This window comes from Myxocyprinus asiaticus, chromosome 4 (assembly GCF_019703515.2).
Source record: "Myxocyprinus asiaticus isolate MX2 ecotype Aquarium Trade chromosome 4, UBuf_Myxa_2, whole genome shotgun sequence".
Taxonomy (NCBI): domain Eukaryota; kingdom Metazoa; phylum Chordata; class Actinopteri; order Cypriniformes; family Catostomidae; genus Myxocyprinus; species Myxocyprinus asiaticus.
The window spans coordinates 27417308-27438786 of NC_059347.1; the positions used below are offsets into that span (position 1 = coordinate 27417308).

General features: G+C 37.3%; 1 protein-coding gene across 1 annotated transcript in view; it reads right to left on the minus strand.

The window, feature by feature from the left end:
* dapk1 (death-associated protein kinase 1) overlaps positions 1-21479 on the minus strand; it is a 111870-nt gene that overhangs the window by 8840 nt on the left and 81551 nt on the right. Inside the window, exons 12-24 of the mRNA XM_051690862.1 lie at positions 20829-20948; positions 19152-19250; positions 17937-18035; positions 16338-16436; positions 13468-13665; positions 12957-13154; positions 12186-12284; positions 6360-6437; positions 4754-4970; positions 2489-2674; positions 1831-2028; positions 385-523; positions 65-185 (exon numbers count right to left, since the gene is read on the minus strand). Coding sequence (XP_051546822.1) covers positions 65-185; positions 385-523; positions 1831-2028; positions 2489-2674; positions 4754-4970; positions 6360-6437; positions 12186-12284; positions 12957-13154; positions 13468-13665; positions 16338-16436; positions 17937-18035; positions 19152-19250; positions 20829-20948 — 1851 coding nt within the window. The remainder of the gene's footprint in view (positions 1-64; positions 186-384; positions 524-1830; positions 2029-2488; positions 2675-4753; positions 4971-6359; positions 6438-12185; positions 12285-12956; positions 13155-13467; positions 13666-16337; positions 16437-17936; positions 18036-19151; positions 19251-20828; positions 20949-21479) is intronic.

A 21479-nucleotide genomic window follows, 5' to 3' on the forward strand; every position in this document is an offset into this window, starting at 1 on the left:
TGATAGCTTCACTTTGACAACTGGAATAAGCTGGGATATGCAGCAGAGTGGAGAATGATCTTACTGAGATAATGGTGTTTCGGAGCTCTAACAGAAGGTTTCTCAGCAGCTTCATGTCTTTGGAGTTGGATGCTCCTGCATCCATGACAAAGAGCTTCTCAGCGATCTGCAGATCATTCCCAAACCTGACAGAGAGAGGTTATAATGTAATCAGTTTAAAAGAAACAAACCCCATTTAAAGCTCAGTATATCTTTTAACAAATTGACCAATTTGTCTTATTGTTTCATCCATCAAATCACTTTAACCAGTCAGTATACTGTATAACTCTCAAAAACAGACATTTAAATTGAACTCAAAATGACAGTTTATATTTTTACAATCACCTGTTTCGGACTTCCCTCAGTAGAGATCTCTCTTTGTCATAGCTGAACTCTCCCCCAAAAGATCGGGGAAGATTCACAATGTCAGCATGTGTGGCCACGAGCACCACACACAGTGGATTCCTGATCTTCCCTCCAAAGGCTGAGGACACAACAGAGCGCCAGACTTAATCTCTATTCATAATCTTGTACGTAATGTAAATTTAAAACTGTACGTAACATCTATAGTCTCAATGCATAATCTCAATTTATATTGTAATTCTGAACTACACGAGGACTATAGACCAAGAACTAAAGACCTAGATTAAGACTGAAAATCGATGTTCTGACTCTAGTGAAGGATGTGCCTGCTACAGTACTTACTCAAATTCATCAACCATCACTACAGTGAGAGCAAAGGAGCAAAGAGCAAGCTAGGCTGTAATTACCAGAAAGAATTTGAGAGATGAGAAATGAGAAAACTCAAATAATACAAATGAGAGCATACAGAATGGATAACAGTGAAAAAGAAAAGGGATAGCATGTGTCAATGACATACAGAGAACAAACTTGCATCCATGAACTCATATCTTTCATTGGGCTCTATTTTCGTAAGCACGCAAAGTGCAGCACTACATGCTAACACAGTGTGCTACGTTTTATCACATTTTTGTGAGGGTGCTAATTCTAAGCGCAATTTTCGTGCCAGCGCAAAGCTTGCGCCTAGATTTAACGCATGTTTGCATGAAAATTTCAAAACTTCATGGCCATGCCCACTGACTGTGCACATATAACTTAGTGCATAGCACTGCGGTTAGCACTAGGGCTCTTAAAATAGGGCCAATTGTCTTTTAGCTTCAGGGCTAAAAATCAGATTAATCTTGATAAAAATGGCAGAGACAGTGAATGCTTGTAGAAATGGAATGCACCAAACAAGTGCCATGATTGGTTAAAGTGTCATTTACACTTTTAATATAATATAATATACATTTACACAGTAAATCTAATGTAATTTACTATCATAAGGATAGTTAGTAAATGTTGATTTGAATCGGACATTATGGAAAAGAGAACTGCAATTTGTGGCTAAACTTGGAGATAGAGACTGATGAATAAAAGACTGAAAGTCAGATGAGAAATAATACTGGTTCTTGACAAACAAAGTGTTAAAACACAACAACTGGAAAGGTGAGAGGTGCAATTTCATAACATGCTTTAAAATCCCAAGTCTATTTGTTATGCATAAATATAAAGGTGATGTGTTATAATGACAGCGCAAAGAAAATTTTAATTTTACTTTTTATAACAAGAAAAACTGGTAAAGAATGTCTTCCAAGACCTCTTTATCACAGACTTCACAGCCTCTATAGGTCCCTGTGATTATAATAATGGAAAGCCCTCCAGAGAAAAAAAGAGGGAAAAAAATCTTTACCATGCACACTGTAGTCTCATGAGACCACACACACATACCAATGTTGTCCTCAGGTAGTGTGAGAGCCTTGAGGCAGTTGAGCCAGAATGTGACCTGGTTCAGTTGAGTCTCGTACGGCTCCTCCAGACTGAATGACACCAGGTGAACTGCGGCAGTGTCATTTGCAGCAAAGTAGTCATATGAACAGTAGTAGACTGGATTACCAGAGAACTCCCATATACTGAAGTCTCCTACACCTGAAAACACAAATTCAAACATTATAAATATTCTACATATATGTATTTTAAATGCATTTTATTTTTACACAGCTCTTTGAAATATGTGATTCTATTCTGTTTGTGATAATGACCAGCTGACTGTACATTATTCTGAACCATGTACACTTCCATTAAAAAGTTTGGACACCCTTGACTGAATTTATGCATCTTAATATCTTAAAAACATTCTAAAGGCTTATGGTTAAATGCTTAAAATTTGTATATTTGTAATATTTGTATCATAAATGTAATTTGTATTATTTATTAATTGTGCCTTAGTATGAATTTCATTAATTTAATATTTATTTAATTAATTTGATCATTTAACATATTATCTAAACGTTTATACTAGAAAGAGGCATATGTAATCATGTAAGAGTCCTAATGTAATGATTATAGTACATTGAAAGTGTTGAAAAATGATGAATGACTCTTTCACCATTGACGTTGGTGTTTTGGATGTCGATGGCTTTGGTGGCGGTGTCATCGGCCGTGGAGAGAGAGCTATGTACGGGACTGAAGACCTCCAGAACTCCTTTAGTCAAACTGGGCTCAAACATCATACTGCGGCTACGCACACTAACATTCTCACAGCCTGGGTACAGGTTAGAGATGCTCACAGACACTGCACACACATCATTTCACAAACAACACACACCCACACATACGGAAAGATTTATGTAAATAATTACAATAATAGTTATAATAAAAGACAAAGAAAATAATTTCAAAAAAGTCCATAATCTATTTAAGGGTTGATATAAATTATAATGAAATATGCAGTTATTAAAAACATTTCATCATCTGTGGTGACCCACCAGATGGGGGAGCTCTTTGCCTAAGGCCTAATTCCAGCTCTCTCAATGTTGACAAAAAGGAAATACTATGTACAAGTTCTTTTTTTTCTGCTGTATTCTTGTAATATAAAACATTCAACAAGCTTTTTTAAGCTACCCCCTCAACCCCTCCCCCCCCCCCCCAAAAAAAACAAAACACCCTTAATCCTCTGCAAGACAAATACTGTAGCATGCGTTAAGCACTTCTCTATATTTGTAATAGGGCTGGAGTAGCCTGGGTGGTTAAAGATCTGGGCTGGTAATGGACAGGTTGTCTATTTAAATACCACAAGGGTGATCCATGAACTACCATCTATGTGCCCTTGACCCCCCCACCAAAATGCTTAATTTTGATAAAAGTATCAATTATATGACAAATTAGTATTAGTTAGATATTAAAATGATAAAACAGTTCCAATTCTAAATTCCGATTGGACTAGCCATGTTTGAAGCCGTTGTAAAATGACTATAAATGCACACCTATGACCAAGCATTCTATATTAAACTGTAAACTGGTCAAAGACATGTTTATTGCGATACTTACCAATAATTATAGCATTCTTCTGTTCCCAGCATTTTATAAAAGCAGCAAGACACTCAAGTCTTTGCATCACAGTGATTTTATCACTGGTAAGGTTTTATCTGCTTTGCATCGTGCCCAATAACGTCTCTTACCCGTGGTTAAATTACTGTAGCATACAGCCTTGTAACTTTAAAAAAATAAAAATACAAAATATAGCTTGATAATACAAGATATAAAATGTATGTTAGAGGACACCCCAATCCGTTCTTCTGCCACAGCAAAGACTTTTGAAGGAAACATAACTTGAAGTGTGATGTGTAAAAAGTGTATGTGAGAATGACAATGTATAATTAAAATAGTTAAGCTGGAAAAACAAAATTCCAGAGAAAACTAACAATTCCAGATTCCAGAGTCGCTAACAACCATTTTAGTTTAGAGAAATACTGTGAGTTTCAGATGACTCAAACTTTTTTTTGATATCCTGCAAATGCGTTAGTCACACCGTGCTGCATATGTCTCGTACAATCAATGCCTTCCACTGAACTTTTCCCTCTTTGACACTACTTTCTCAGTTTGGCTCAGGCAGCATTTCTGAGCAAATAGCTAGCTTTGTAGGCAATGCATTACAATGATGCGATTCTACCCTTCCAAGGATAGCACAAGATGACGTATGTGTGTGTTAAAGCTAGGCTGTGTAATCCAGAGAGGCTAGCAGTTAGCAAGCTATCTTTGAAAGCATAGAGCCCACCCTCGCTTCAGAGGTGTCTCCAAAGCCATGCCTCCTCTATCACACATGAACACACACAAACACAGCAGAGTCTAAGCACCAGGAGGAGAGACGTGTCGGTGGAATCAATCGCAATGGTTTCAGATTACCTCATGTCTCATTCACAGGTTAGACATTACAATAATAATGGAACATAAGGTAGCTGCGGTTCGCCTTTCATTCTCGCGCTCGCTCTGCACAGCATCGAGGAACCCGCGCTGATGACCTGTGACTGTCTGCGTGAACAAGTTGTGCGGCGGTATGCAAATATAGATTGACAGACAGGAAGGACATCCCATCATTACATTCGGACCAAATGCAATGATTGGTCGATCATTTTTTAATCCTGTCCCTTCCACAGAAGATATATATATATTTTTTTTTACATTGAAACCACTTAAATTATTGATTGCTATCAGGATGTGAAGAGACTTTCAACCAGTATATCAAAAAATGTTTCTGGAAAAGATTGCACACCTTAGCTTCAATTTAGGAATGGGTGAAAAAAAATCCCAAATGAATTTGGCAAGCAGAATTTCAAGCACTGTTTTGAATGCAGAGAAAAGATCATCCCCGTACCTGAAGGTTTGGAGGTGACAGGTGAGGCCGGGTGTCGAACAGGGTTAGTCAGTCTGGTTCTCCTCCTCCTGAAGAAACTCCGCAAGATCCCACACTTTAAAGACTCCACCAGTGTGCTCTTTCCGGCTCCTGAATGGCCGAAAAGCTTGAGTTTAATGCGAGGTTGGAGAGTCTGCGTAGACCGCAGCTGCTGGATGTAAATGGTCTTATGGTTGTCCTGTAATAAACACAAAGGGCAAATTAACACATTGTGTGATACACGGACCAATGGCACAATGGTAATGTAACTGAGAATGTGTAGGGAATCCTAATGAGTGCAATTTTGTGACATTGATTTAACCACTGGAGGCTTACGGATTACTTTTCTGCTGACTTATGTGATTTTTGGAGCTTCAAAATGTTGGCATCCATTCACTTGCATTGTATGGACCAACAAAGCTGAGAAATGATTCTAAAAATCTTCATTTGCGTTCAGCAGATGAAAAAAAGTCTGGGATGGCATGAGGGTAAGTAAATGATGAGACAATTTTCATTTTTGGGTGATCTATTCCTTTAACTTCAGAATTCAATTTAGATATATACTATTATATACTGTGTGTGTATATATATATATATATATATATAATAGAGTAAGGTCAGAAATTAAAAATGCCACAGATATTGACAAAAAATGCCCCCCAAAATTCAAAATGTGTGGGCAAAAAAAGCCTCCATAATGAATTCTTCTGTTTCGTTCATATTATCTGACAGATTTTATTATTGGCTTAGGTAAATATATTACTATTCGAAACATGAGTTGAACATGAGATACAGATTTAATATTATAGGTAACAACCTAATTACTCAACTTGAAAATCTGTTTTAATTAATATTTTACATGAAAGAAGTGTGTTTTATAGAGTGGAACAATATGCCCTCATAAAAGTAAAAAATGCCCCTAAAAAATCAATTCCAGGGGAAAAATTCTGCCACATAATAAAAAAACAAATTCATTTCTGACATTTTATTAAAGTTACAAATGCAACACTGCAACTCGCAAATTGTTAACATATTAAAATATAGTGGATCAAGATGTGTCTTGCAAGGTTTGACGTCAATGATGGCAAACATCATTACGTTTCTCATAAGCAATCATGATGCACCAAATTTGAATATGAGCAATTTCAAATCACACAAAAGAGCTACAGCAAAGGGGATGATTTTCAGTGAATAAACCCTTGAAATTTCAGTTCCTCACAAAAAGATATGAACTGACTTTTGAAAGCTACATAGACTACTTTGTCACTTTTTAACCATGACATCTCCTGGTCACTATTCACTTTCATTGTATGGAAAAGAGCAGTGAAAACATCCAACCTAACATCTCTGTTTGTGTTCCATGTAAGAGTGCAAATGATACGAGTTTGGAACAACATGAGTGTGAGTAAATGACAACAGGGTGAAAAGTGAATTTTCATTTTTGGGTAAACTGTCCCATCAATGAGTGTTGTATATGGCTATAAAACTGACATCTCCTGCAGGTCTAAGCCTTCACAAATAAATCATGTAATGCTAATGAATGTCTCTTGAGTGTCATTGAGATGAATAATAAAAGGAAGACTCTCACCTTTTTCAGTTTGGCCAGCAGCACTGCTACCTGTTCCTGCTGTTCAGTATTCGCCAGATCTTCTGCTGTCTTTCCATCCTGCAGGAGAGAGAGAGAGAGAGAGAGAGAAAGAATGACAGTGATTGATAAACTGCAGCCACAGAACATTACAGGAAATGCAGGGCCCATCGGGCATCCACTGACACGGATGAATGAGCAAAGCTTGATAAATAAAAGTCCCGCAGCTTTTGATCTGCTCAGTATTACCTGTCCATCCTTCCACAATAATGCTCTCATAGATAGAGAAAGAGATAGAGAGACAGGGAGAAATGGCTAGAGAGAGAGAGAGAGTGAGTTTTGAGGGTAGGGGTGTAAATGGAAAGTGAGAAGCTAACAAGGGAAAGTCAGAAAGAAAAAGACGAGAGAGCATATCACCTTACCCACCAACAGCGTGACACATTATGTTAGAAAAGCTGTCGGAGACAAACAGCAGGTACAGTGATCATTATGGCTGAAATAAATGACAGGTGTGTAATGCTGCCTTCAAGTCATGTCAGAATGATCACATTTATGAGATAGTTGCACTTGAAATGATATAATCATACAACAGAAAAACATTGACATATAGTCATTGATTATAAGTATAAAGCAATGTTTAAGTTTATTGCAAAATATTCAGATATATACAACTATGAAAGCAGTTTGAAAGTGTAGGGACACATCTAGATAACGTCATTCGTAATGCTTGATGTAAGTGGGCAATTGCTGCTACAGAAGCATTTACCATCACTTAGCCACCTCAGAGTTAATGGTAGGTCTGTGTTAAAAGGTTTAAACATCAAATCACTAAAAAACAATTTCCATATGGAGAAAATGAATGGGATTTTTACTTTTGGAACCCTGTTGCTCTTTACTGATCATAATAAGTTTAACTGTGAGTTAAACAGTGGCAGCTGGACTTTTTCAAAATTGGGGAAGCACAGGCTATGGTTTTTGGTGTTTGCAATGTTGCTCCCAGCTACTCAAACTACTAACAGTGAAAATAATTAACTAAGCTCGAAACTGGTTTAGCAACAATTAAAAATGGCAATAGGCAAAATATAGGATTATGAAAGCTAAAACAAATACGTCAAATCACAAATAACTGTGCAAATCTCAGAGCCGCAGAACACTGTGCTCAACAGCGGTGCTTTTACATTATACTGTCAATCACATAGATCACTGTTTCAAATATTGGCCTTTTTTGCAAAGCTCTGCCCATTTGAAAGCTCGACCTATTATATATACATATAGAAAAGCCAGGCTTCTAGACGAGACAAAAATTGTTTGAAAACTTATTGTCCAAAAAGCAATCATGGTTTTTCCAATGCAAGTCGTCCTCATGAAGCACGTGTCCAAGCGGAACCCAAAATGACGTGTTTAAAGCCTCTTGTCCAATCAGCATTGATCTTTGCTTCACTGAAATCTAATACAGGTACCTGCCATAGAATCTGATTGAAGTACCACTTCAATAGGGCTCTATGGGCCCTGAGTCCACTGAAAAGAGTGGATTGCATTACTTAGAGCGATAATGATATGTGATATTTTACACTTTTATTTTTAAAAATATTGAAATGCACCAAGAGTGATATGTAAATTATATAGATTATTTGTACATATAATCATCATTGGTGCATTTATTATTAAAATTTAAGGAAAGCATTGCATTTTTTAATGTTGATGAAGAATAAGATAAAGCTTGCCAAAATATACAACTCAATTAAGCAGGTTTATGAGGTGTAAAGCTTGCGCAACCAAGCACGATTTTCTTCATTCTCTGTGGTAGCTCAATACATAAAAGATTAATTATACACCTAATGCACATCCTTTGCTCTTCATGTTGATGTACCAGTGCTAAAAAGCTTCCATTCTTTGTTGGGATGAGAATTTTTTTTTTAATAAATTACTCAAAATCTCTTAAATGCACGTAGGACCTTCCCAGGAGGACTTGAAGGCACCAGATGTGTGGTTGCGAAATCAGAATCAGGAAAGACCAGCTTGGGAGGGGAGGATGACTATCAGAGAGAGGCCATGCTGAAAGCAAGTATATTACCACAAAACAAAAGGCCTTATATAAAACTACTGTAAAAACATACAAACATAGTCTTAGAAGAAAGACCTTGAGTCAGTGGTGCTCTGAAAACAAACCTCAGGGCACTCTCGGTTATCTGAAAAAAAAAAAAAAATTAATAATCTGTTTACCCAAAACCCTCCACAGTCACAGCCCTCGGCTTAAAACCATTAATGATTTAATGGCTTGAGATACACATACACAATCTCACATCTAACACCTGGGGCCACAAGCACTTCTAAACCACACAACCAGAAACAGCTGTGTTCCTCCTCAAACCGATGGGGACAAATTAACCAGCCTTCCTCTGAAAGCGAGCCCACACCCCCCTCCACACACGTACATGCACGCAAATGAAAGCGAAAGAGGATGTGGTGAACACAGCCGAGGTGTTAAAGCACAGATGAAAAGGATAGTAATGGGAGAGCTTCGCTGCACTGTAATTACTCTTGTCTTATGCGGCTTGATTAAACACTGAGCTTTCCTGCCAATTAGTATATGAGACATGACTACAAATTCTGCTGTACAAAACAGCACATTTTGTCTTTTATTTTCTCTCTCACAGACTCTTTTTGTCTCTGCCTGCTTGTCTCCGGCTCCCACCATGTGTCCTCTTGAGGATGCGCTTGTATTCATTTATTGATTTCTTGTTGTCTCCCAAAAGATTAAAGACGCCAGAACATCTCAAGACTGAATGGAGCATCCTGCGGGAACAGAATCTAGTTTTTGTTTGACACATTGAGACCACGGACTGTCAGCATTGTCTTGGAAAGGGACTTGAAAAATTCACTGTATTGCAGTCGATTAAGAGAGGCAAACAAGAACAAATCAAATCATAAACACTAGCACAAACTATCAAACTATTAAACAGTTACAAAACTTTAGCGTGAGGTATTTCTGCATCTAAAAAAATCCTTGCATATAATTCACAAGGCAGCTGCCAAAATAGTTTAAGCAGGTCCAAAATATGCTGAAATATTATTGTGCCACATTTAAATAATTTTCATTGCTTTCAGTGCAAATATGCCTCGTTTCTATGCAAACTAGGCGGATTTTAGCACCTTATTCACAAAACTCAGCACTATTTGCCTGCTGCGATTAACGTTGTGCTATTACTGCCAATGAAAAGCAGGCAGTAAATGGAATTTTATAACAAACAGGTGTTTGTGTACATTTTGTATTGTTCCTAACAGAATTCATCAAATGTTGGAGAAGAGTGTAATAACTAGCCATATTCCAAACACACAATCGTATAGTCAAGTGTAAATTGCGTTCAGCACTACATTTATGGGAGTGTTTGTGCCATTACTTAATTTGCATACTTTATTTAGTGAACTGACTGCTAAAACAATGCAGGTAGCATGTGCAAATATACATAGCTACCAACGGAGCAGTTCATTCTAAATGGATTCCCTCTCAGTGACATGCAGTACATGCGGAAACAACCCACATTAATCTATGGTGTCCCATTTGTGGAAGCCATTGTTTTACTTTATAAGCCCCTGACTCATACATACAGCACTGGCAATGAATAATAGATTCTTAAATTCTTGCAACATACATTGTGCATCAGCCGCTATACAAAGGGGGGGGGGGGGGGGGCAGGACCGGCTGAGGGGATGTGGGGGTTATTGATTAGAAACAGAGATTGTTTTAGGCCGAGTTGGCTGGGGGTTTGGTGGGGCATGTTATCCTTCACTGGTGCTTTCAGAAAGTGAAACAATGATTCTCTGGTGGCACATTTTCATTAAGAAGCTTCACTCTGGAGCAACCATTGTTTTTCTCTGGACTGACAGCTTAGAGGAGAAGCAACATCAGTATACTGCAGACATACAGCAGAGAATGGATGCGTGCAGACGAAACACAAATCTCTAAAAACATAAGATCGATGCACATGGGTGCACTCCACACACACACACACACACACACACACACACACACACACACACACACACACACACACACACACACACCCTGTATCAACATTGAATAATTAATCTTAGATGGATCACGGGATGTATGCAAACACAAACTGACACCTGCACCTACACCGACACACTGCAAAACATTTTTTTTGATCAGTATGTTTGTCTTGTTTTCCAGTAAACATAACATAACAACATAATTTCCATTCTAACATCCCTCAAACTAGATACAATTACTTTCCACGAGGCATGAAGACTTGTTTTAAGAGAATATATCTTGAAAATACTGAATGTTTGGAAATTGTTGATTCTTGTTGCATAAATCTAACAGGAGTTTGTGAGGTAAAAACTATTTTCCAATGGGGTGAGAAAAAAAACTGCAGGATTTGTTCTTTGAAAACAAGTCTAATTATCTTACACAATTTTGCTTCAAGTAAATGTATTTTGTTATAAGGATGCTTAGATATGTTACCTGGAAAACAAGACAAAAATACTGATTAAGAAAATATTTTGCAGTGCTCACATCATGCTATGGGTGGACTTTAACTCTATTGTGAGCACTAGACTCTCCACAGAATGTTGTGTTATGACAATCTGTTTTATATCAAGGCATACGAGTCTTGGTTGTTTGAATGGGCTTTTTTGTAAACCTTTATTTTTTAGACCTCTGCTCAGACTAAAATTAGACTTAACAGGGAGAAAATGGTACTCCAGGCATGAATGATAAATGAACGTGTATTTGAAGAGAGAGAGCAATTTGATTAATGTTCTACAAGGGCAGCGTATTAGATCATTAGGGTTTCACCTCAATTTCTCACACAAGAAGAAAGTAGTCAAACACATCCCACAGAAAGCCCATACACAGTATGTGAGGGGTGAGGGGAAGAACTATTCTATTTATTTTCATCAAAGGCTTAGCCTAGTGGTTAGTGTACACACTCCATCCATACACTTGAGGGAGGTATTAATCCCATTCCCCTCTTTCTCTCTCTACTAGTCCCCCCCACAAATAATTTTTTTAATTGGGTTTTCTAGGATTTTTATCTTGAGATTTCTGTATGTGGCTTAGTATTATGATTATGAGTGAAATATTAGTGTATGTACAAAATCATTCTTGAGGCTATATTACCTGAAAGCTAATAATCAGTACATATTCAGTTCCCAATCTTTTTTACCAATGACATTTCCAATGGTTTGTGATAATAGGATTCAGATTCTTTAAAATCCTTTTGATTCAGTTCAGTTTTTTAATGAATCTTTTAGGCTGATTAGTCAACTATTTCGACTAATTCATTGAAAAGAACTGCCTAAAAAAAAACGATTCACTGACAAATTGGACATCACCATAGCTTGCGAGAAAGTTTTACTCTGCACAAGAGCACTAGCTGATGAAATATTTTAGAGCTGTGAAAAATAGTGAGAGAGAGAAAGAGAGGCCTGGAAGATACAATTTCAAAATTCCTTGATATCTTTAGGTTTCCATGAGCATGGGAACCCTGAATATTTTTATAGGGTTTTTGGCTTTACAGTAAAGGACAGTACAGTGTAGACAGAGAGGTGGAGGAGGGAATGGGATTGGAACATGACACCGGATGGATTCAAGCTTGTGTTCCTGTGAGTACATTGCTGGTTTATATCATAAGCACAAGCACTACATACTGGGCCACAGCTCTGACATAATACACATTAATTTCTAGTGTCACACTGTGACTATAATGGGAACCTATGAGGCCTTGCAACAGCTCATATTAGCACTCATGATTTCATTATGCCAAAACCCTGAAGGAAATGTGGATGTGCTGTCGAACTTACATTAGTGATGGCCTCAGTGTTGGCTCCGGCGACGCAGAGATGACGCACCACCTCCAGACCACCGTTACTAGCTGCCAGATGGAGAGGTGTTCTTCCAAACTACAGACAAATAAAACACAAACATTTCTAAAAAGTCCATTAGAAGGTGTAGTTATCATGCTTTACACATATTCACACTCCCTTCTTAAATTTATCACGATTTTACAGTAGTAACGTTAACTGAGGTATTTTGACAAAAATGCTAGTATCATATAAACTAGGCTAACCTTTTAGGTGAAATCTATTATACTTTTGTGTATTGAAACTGTGTTGTAATAAATAATGTTTTGAAAGTGTTTAGGCTACTGTTGTATTCATAAATACTACAATTAATTTTTAGAAAGACTAGCTACTTTGACCTCACGACAGAAATAAGGAACCATTATGGTCTTATTTGCTTATGGCTTTGCATTGTACATAGATATTAGGAAATAAACTGGCCTTGTTTTGTTATTGGCCCTTTTATATGAATTCAACAATGCATTTGGTGATTTGGAAACAATTCTCTTAGATCCAATGAAGACGAATGAGAAACACTGAGTGAAATATCGCAATATATCATAGGTTTGAATCGCAATACTCCAAAAATAAAGAATCGCAATAATATTGTATCATGACCTAGATATCAATATAATACCATATCGTCAGTTACGTTGTGATTCACACCCCTAATCAAAACAAACATTTAAGGGCCATATAAATACAAATTAAAAAGGTGTTATTCATCCTTACTTTGTTAGGAATATCTAGATTGGCTTTAGCAGCACAGATTTGCATGACCACAGGCAAGTTTCCATCCTTGCAGGCGACGTGAAGTGGTGTGTTGCCGTGGCGATCCTGGTGGTCCACATAGCAGTGATGGCTAAGCAGACACTTTACCACTTCAATCTGACACCTCCTCACTGCCAGATGTAGAGCAATGTGACCATCCTGAAATATACAAGCAAACACACAAAACCAATAATTTTGACAGGCACCTGTTTGAAAAGTCTTTTTTTTTTCTTTTTTTTGCAATTCCATTTGGTGTTATTAGTGGTGCAAAAATTACATACTTCACTTTTAATGTTTCACAGGATGAAATAACCTTCAGTAAGGTTTGTAACCAACAGCAGGTTACCTTACAATCTCAATGATCTACTTGCTGATCTTTATGAAAAATAACAGACCATACCATTGCAATGCCCCACATACTGTATAAATGATCAATGTTTTCCAACATAGCAATTTAAGTGTCAGCATTTACTTTATCAATGGAGTCCATGTCTGCCCCGTGCTCCAGCAGACACTCCACAATGTCCTTGAAACCGCGGGCAGATGCAGTGAGCAATGGGCTCTCACCCTCACGGTTCCGGGCGTTGACATCACAGCCAGCCTTGCACAGAGCTCGGGCCACAGCGGAGTAACCGTGCCAGGCTGCACAGTGCAAAGGTGTCTCCTGCTCCTGTAGAGGAATGAAAACAGTCTTTGAAATTCTGAACAAAAACTCCTGGGAGCACCTAAATATTAGTTTTCTTTAATAAAGCAGGAGACTATTTATAATAAATGGGTTATTATAAAAGCGGGACGGTAAACTAATACGTTTATAATGGCAAAAGCAACAACTTTAAAACAAGTCTTTAATAGCACATAATTCTTTGGTTATGTAAGCTATTTATTATTGATCTAATTATTTAACTGTAATGCTTAACACGCATGCACGCAAGCATGCACTCACACAATAATCAATTGCAGTTCTCTGAAATGGTGCTTCAAGTTCACATTAATTTGCGGTACAGCCTGGTTTTAATAGCAAGTCTTCTCAGATATAAAAAAATCTATCAGCTCAGACATTACTGTCTATGAATCACTGGATGCCTCAGTGAGTAATATTTCTAAAAGGAATGGGACGGTGTGCTTATTAAAGTTACTGCTGAGATCTGATTGAGCTGGACAAATGAAGTGAGGAAGGAACATAATTAGTTTTCAGCCATTTGCTGTGCTGTTCTCATGTCAGCACTTGCAAATCAATTTATTACGTTCACATTTTTCACTGACATCAAAAGAATCTAAGGTGAAGCAATTTCTCTGGTAAAAAAATATTTGTTTCTTGCAAGCTGAAAATTACAATATAAAGGACATTACTTGTGAATCCAAGAAGTACTGATTTAAAAGTTGATGTTTAAATGGAAAATTCCGGGTTCAATACAAGTTGAGCTCAATCGACAGCATTTGTGGCATGATGTTGATTTAGACAAAAAATTATTTTGGCACATTGCTTCTTTTCTTTTAAAAAAGCAAAAATTGAGGTTTATAAAAGCACTTAAATTAATTCATCTGTTGCAACTTCTGTATTATTTGAGCTGTAAAGTTGTTTAAATCGTAATTTCTAACTTCGTTAAAGGGTTTACAGCTTTACATGGCAACAAAGTTATAAAACTGGACATAACTTATCACACTAAAATCATGTTAACACGCTGTGAAGAGGATGAGGGCATGGCCGGGCCGTGATGATGCATGGCCGGCGCTGAATCATCTGATCAGCAGGAGAGCGAGATAAAGGGGAGCCGGAAGCACCACTTCGAGAGAGAGAGACACGCAGCTGCTGTGTGTGTGTGTGTGCGCGCGTCTATGTGTTTTATATTGTTTTAAGTTTATTTCCATCATGTAACAGATAAAGGATGGGCAAGGAGGAGGCAGGAACCGGCTGAACAGTAAACATAAAGTTTAATAAGAAACTCAACTAAAACTAACATAAACACAGACACACATGCAACGCGGCTGCATGCATCTCTCTCTCTCTCAAACTGGCGCCTCCAGCTCCCCTTTATCTCGCTCTCCCGCTGATCAGCTGATTCAGCTTCGGCCGTGCATCATCACGGCCCGGCCATGCCCTCCTCCTCGTCACACATGCATTTTGCTTATGTCTTGTGGTTATACTTTTGAAACAGTAGGTATTTTACAATTAAGGGATTGGCCCCCATCCACTTCCATTGTAAATGCCTCCTCACTGGAAACCAGATTTTTGCTTTTTATTTTATTTTTTTTATTTATTTTTTTTTATATAAAGAAATTATTTTTGTGATTGTTGTTACTGCGTCATATATTCAGGTCATGAGACAAAGCCCACATTCCCTGCTTAAGTATATCTGGGAATGTATTCATACTACTCACCTGCATACCTAAAGGATGTACTTTACTAACAGCCGATAACTGCATTCTTCATCAAATGCAGTACATACTCTGACAGTATGCAAATTCGGACACAGCTAATTAAAGGGATAATTCACCCAAAAATGAAAAATGAAAAATGTATGCAAATGAAATTTAAGTATAATTATTTACTCACCCTCATGCCATCCTAGATGTGTATGACTTTCTTACTTCAGCAGAACACAAACAAAGATTTTTACAAGAATATCTCAACTCTGTAGGTCCACACAATGCAAGTGGATGGTAATCAGCACTTTAAAGCTCCAAAAATTACAGACAGTCATAGGAAGTAATCCATATGACCATAATTGTTTATTTCCGGTCGCTCTCCAATGCGCGTTCATAAGAGGACCCAGTTCATGCAGCCTCACGCGTGACGTAAGCGTGCTGGCATGTTAAAATAAAAGCAAACCCAATGAAGCTTGCACTTGCGGTTGTGCCGCATCAGTACTCGCACAAACATGCCAACGTGCTCACATCACGCAAGAGGCAGCGTGAACTGATTCCCCTCACAGACGCGCATTGGAGAACAGCCGGAAATAAACAATTATAGTGAAAATGACTTAAATATCGATCTGTTTCTCACCCAAAGTGATCGTATTGCTTAAGAAGACATTCATTTAGCCTGAAGTCATATGGATTACCTTTACCATGACTGTCTGTGCTTTAAAGTGCAGATCACCATCCACTTGCGTTGTGTGGACATACAGAGTTGAGATATTCTTCTAAAAATCATCATTTGTGTTCAGTGGAAGACAGAAAGTCATACACATATGGAATGGCATGAGGGTGAGTAAATGATGAGAGAATTTCATTTTTTGGGTGAACTATTCCTTTACATTAATGTAAAAAAACACTGCTCACACAAAAGCTGGTCACTGTGGCGTGGATCAGTGGGAGAGTGTGTGTGTGTGAGATACATACCCGGTCTAGTAGGTCAGGGTTGGCATGGATGCTGCAAAGATACTGGACAACATCCACGTTACCATAGCGAGCTGCCACATGCAGAGCAGTTTCTCCAGACTAGAACAGAATGTAAAATGTTACTCACATTATGCATTACATGCTAATGCCTACCCATATTTCCATGTTGAGCAAGCATTTTATTAACATGATTAAACTTTGATGATCTGAACAGATAGAAAAAAATGCAATGTCCATGTGAATTTGTGGAAGGGAAACCAGGGAAACAATCAAAACTGCTGAACAGGTGTTGTGGTACAGCACGACTGTAAGAGAAAGTCTCGAACTTCATTAAATGATTTCCCTGATGCCAAACAAGGGTTAAAGCAAAAGAAATGCTTGTGTACACACAGAATGTGCCCAGTTCAAGGAGGATATCCTTGTACACTGGAAAATGCCAACATTGGTCACCAATCATCTGAAGACAGCAACATTGTGTGAAAGATCTTTTGCATTGAACATGTGTCTACAATACTTTTATTTTGTTCATATCCTATATATTTGATTCATTTATTTATTTCTTGGTATTTTTGTAGGTTTTGCCTTTATTTCCTTACATCTGTAACTGATCATATACAAAGCCACCCACACCCAGTTTTCTTTATTGTAAGTATCCATGAAATACTCATATGTTGTTTTATTTGTGTTGTTATTTGGGTCCAAAATCAATAAAAATGTAATTCAAAAAGTATTTAAGAGGGAAAAAAGAAAGAGCTGGTAAGCTGGTGTCGCAGCTAGACCAAGCTGGTCTTCAGCTGGTCTAGCTGATCTCCCATCCTGGGCAAGCCAAGTAGGTATAGCTGCAGGCCAGAGATCTCCAAATCTCCAAAATGGGGCATGGTTTCTCCAAAAGGGCACTGCGGCAACTCCAAATGGGGGCGACACCTCCACAGGCAGTTAGGTTAGGCAAAATGTTTGGTAAGGGGCTCCCTATATCTTTGCTGGCGGTTTGGAGCTCATTTTGGAGTTCTGTCTGCAACTATATCCTTCTCGGGCAAGCTGGTTCAGCTGGTCGGCCAGCTGGTCTCCCAGCTGACAAGTGCCCAAAAGACCAGCAAACCAGCTTAGGCTGGTTTAAGCTGTTTTTTTCTTCAGCAGGGTGCTCTATATCTTAACACAATAACCTTTGATCGGTAACATGCTCCTCCTAGCAGCAGTTCAGCCTGTGAAGACCATTTCAAGAACTCAATTTACACCTATAATGAGGTTGCGAACACTCAAAGTGTGATTCTGTATGGCACTCCTGACTAACTCAACAACACTTTACCCTGCAATTTCACTTGACTGAGCACACTTCACTGACTAGTGAGGCAGTCAACAAATAGTCAACAATTATTTCATACAACTGCAAACCTCAGGCCAGTGAGTAACCATAGCAACTGCAAATTACCAATTGGAAGTAGAGAGGCGTGTGAACTCGATGGGAAAGTGTTTCTGGAGAAAAGGTTTCAGACAGGGAAAGCCTTTGAAGAATCAAATCTGTCCTTTCCCTGGGGTTGTGATTATTGTGTGTTTGTGTGTGTGTGTGTATGTGTGAGAGAGAGAGAGAGATGGAGGCACCTTATCTTGGATGTCCAGAGGGCACTTCTTTTCATGCAGGAATCTCAAGGTCCCCACATGGCCATGTCGGGCGGCGTAGTAGATAGCGTTGACTCCAGTCTGAGGAAGAGAACTGTGTTTTACTAAAGGTTACATAGTTGTGGATTTACAGCTGATTTGCATATTATCTCTAATGATTATCATGTCCCCATTTACATTTAAAACTACTATTTAAGCATGTCTTCCAGGGTTCTAGTGTTAGAATTTCAGGCTCTTTAGTGGTAGCTTATATACATGGTCATTCACATGAGTGAAATTGGCTGATTATACACTTAAAACTACTTAATAGTTAACAATCACTTAGTTCGATTTTATGTTTATATAGGATATAATAGCTATTTATTTATCATCTGAGCATATGAAACCTTTTGAATTCAGCTTCTCAGTCCTACAGGATGTCAAAATAACCTTACTAACACCTTATTTTCTATAGGGCTTGTCTGAATATTCTGACTGTATCCATGAGTAGATAACTTTACTGAGTTGGGAGTTTGCTTCTAATAAAAATATTTGTTTCCTATCCTTAACATATATTGTTTTCATTTGATCATGCTTTTAATGATTGCAGTCATCTCTTCTTTTTCCTAATATTAAAATTTTTTTTTGGGTAATATTAGACAGCAATAGAATAGAACAGATTTTACACATGAGGAAATCTGATAGCTTGTCCATAATTTAAGGCTTTAAAATCCTTCATTTTACTGTGCACTTGCCCTTATGCATATTTAACATAGTCTTCTGTAGTTTAATAGTGGCATTTAAAATAGCAAGACCATAACCACACAAGACCATGGATGTCTCTTCTTAACCATGTTAGGTCAATGTAGCTATTATTTGATATATATATATAAAAAAAAACACTAACAAAAAAATAATCTACCTTAAACACTTTTAAAACCAATAACAATATCTGCCACAGTTGTAAGAAAAATGCAGACTTTCTGATTCCACTAATAGATTATTTTAAATGAATGTGACATGAAGACACAATCATCTTAATGGGAAAAATGTAATATAATTAAATTATATAATTACATTTGCAATTTAACTGACAGATGAAAAATTAACTGAAAGACTATGAGAGACTGTTCCATATCTGGCAATAGGACATTTTGAAGAGAAAACAATGTTTTAATTTGTTTTACATAAATAATTTCAGAGAATGGAATACTATACCTTATCAAGTACTTGAATATCCGCCCCTTTTTTCATTAGCACATCAATGATCTGGACGTTTCCACAGCCTGCAGCAATCAGGAGTGGAGGGGTTCCATGCTTAAGTATGCACACAGACACAAACAAACAGAAAGAAACACAATCATTGCATTCAATATAAAAAGGCATTAATAGCTCCTTGTAGCTTTGGAAAGCAGTTTTAATTAAGCCTATAATTTCAAGTCAGTGTGAACAGGCCGATATAAATTAGCTCGATTCATTTCTCATTGTTTGCACAGCAGTTTTAATTGGGGAAGAGTGATCCCAGCGGTTGGTAAAAATACTTGGGGGCAGAAAGACTTAAAATAATTTCTCCAGGATGGCGATAAATCCTGTTGAATGAATAAATGCATGAGTCATGGGAATGATTCACATTGTGTATACACAAACAGATAGCACTGGACAGCTCTGAGCAATGCAATTAAAAGCACGTTTGTCTCTGCACATCAGTGAGCAGATTACAGTTCCATCAACCCTGGCCATGTTCACTCCTTCTACACAAGCACAATCACTTTTCCTGTCTCTCAACACACACACACACACGCACACACACACGCACACACACACGCACACACGCACACGCACACAGAGACACCTAATATAAATCCAAATTGATTAGTACGTTACTGATAATTAACCACACAAGCCTTCATTATATTCAATACTTTCATTGTGGCTGCAACTCTGCAAAGCAAAAAATCTTTTTCTTGATCAGTATTTTTGTCTTGTTTTCAAGCAGAAATATCGAAACATCCTTAAAACAAGATAGATTTACTTGATAAGCAACATTATATATGATATTAAGAATTGTTGTCAGAGAAGGTATCTTAAATTAAGTTTATAGTTCTAAACCCACTGACAAATAGTTGTTTCTTGTTTTAAGTATAAACCTAACAACATTTTTTAAGATTTATGTCCAAAAAAATTAAAATAATAAATAAATAATAATAATAATAATAATAATAATATATATATATATATATATATATATATATATATATATATATATATATATATATATATATATATATATATATATATTAAATATAAAATGAAATTTAAGCTTTGAATTTAGTCACTATCAACTGGCATTGAATAGCTGGACAGGGATATTAATTAAACATTTTCCTGTTGTGTTCCACATCAAAAAGAAAGTTATACGGATTTGGAATGACATGAGTGTGAGTAAATTATGCCAGAATTTTATTTTTTGGGTGAACCGTTCCACTAAATTCTTGTGCAATTTTACTTCTAAAGTAAGTTTATATTGCTTTAAGGATATTTGGACAAGACGAAAAAAAAAAAAAAAAAAAAAAGAATGATAATGAATTTTGCATTGTGGACTGCCCAATGACTCTTAGACACACTTCACATATCAGTGTCAGGTGCTGAAAACGACAACGCAAACTGGTACATTCAGACGTTATGGACCTACAGTGACACTGATACACTTATCAGCTCAATCAAGATCAGTGTGGCTACTTATCATCCAAGTCACCAGTCACTAGGAATGTCATTCAGGACAACTTATCAGTTCTTAAGACTCAAAGTTTATAAGCAAGGCTGTCACTCTTTCTGTCTTTACCTTGCCTGTCACATCTCTGTAAGTCTGTCTGTCTATTAATTTGTCTAACTCACCTTGTTTGGTTGGTTGATATCATAACTGGTCAGGGAGCCAAGCAGGTGTTTCAGGCCTGGAACATTTTCGTCGTTGATTGCATGGATAATAGCCTTCATCACAAATGAGTCTTCCTCATCCTTTTGAAAAACAAAACGTTGTAAACTAAAACATTCTACAAGTGCACATTTTACATATTTCAGTTTGAAAGGTTTGAGGCCATCTTACATTTGATGCAAAGTTTTATGACAGGTAGTCCCACCCCAAACTCACCCCAATGCTTGAGCTAGGAGTTCACTTCAACAAACAGAGCAATGTTTCAAACGCAGAGCAACTAAAGTGATTACATTATTTTGGATGTCAATCTATAAATGGATTGCTTTCCCCTATCCCAGCTTAATGTGAAGAAATAATGAAGCATTTAAAAATAAAATAAAAATAAAACTTTTAATGAAAATAAACAGTTAATATGATGAATAAAATCATTTGAAATAATAATAATAAAAAAATCTGACAATTATCAGCAATTGGCTTGGGTGACACAACTTAACCCACAAGACAGTATTAAGGATATTAGACGACAAGCTTGGAGAGGAAAAACAACAGCAAGCCTCTTTTGACAGTCACAGTTTGAACAAATCCTGTTATGCTCAGTAGTACTACAGCGAGTC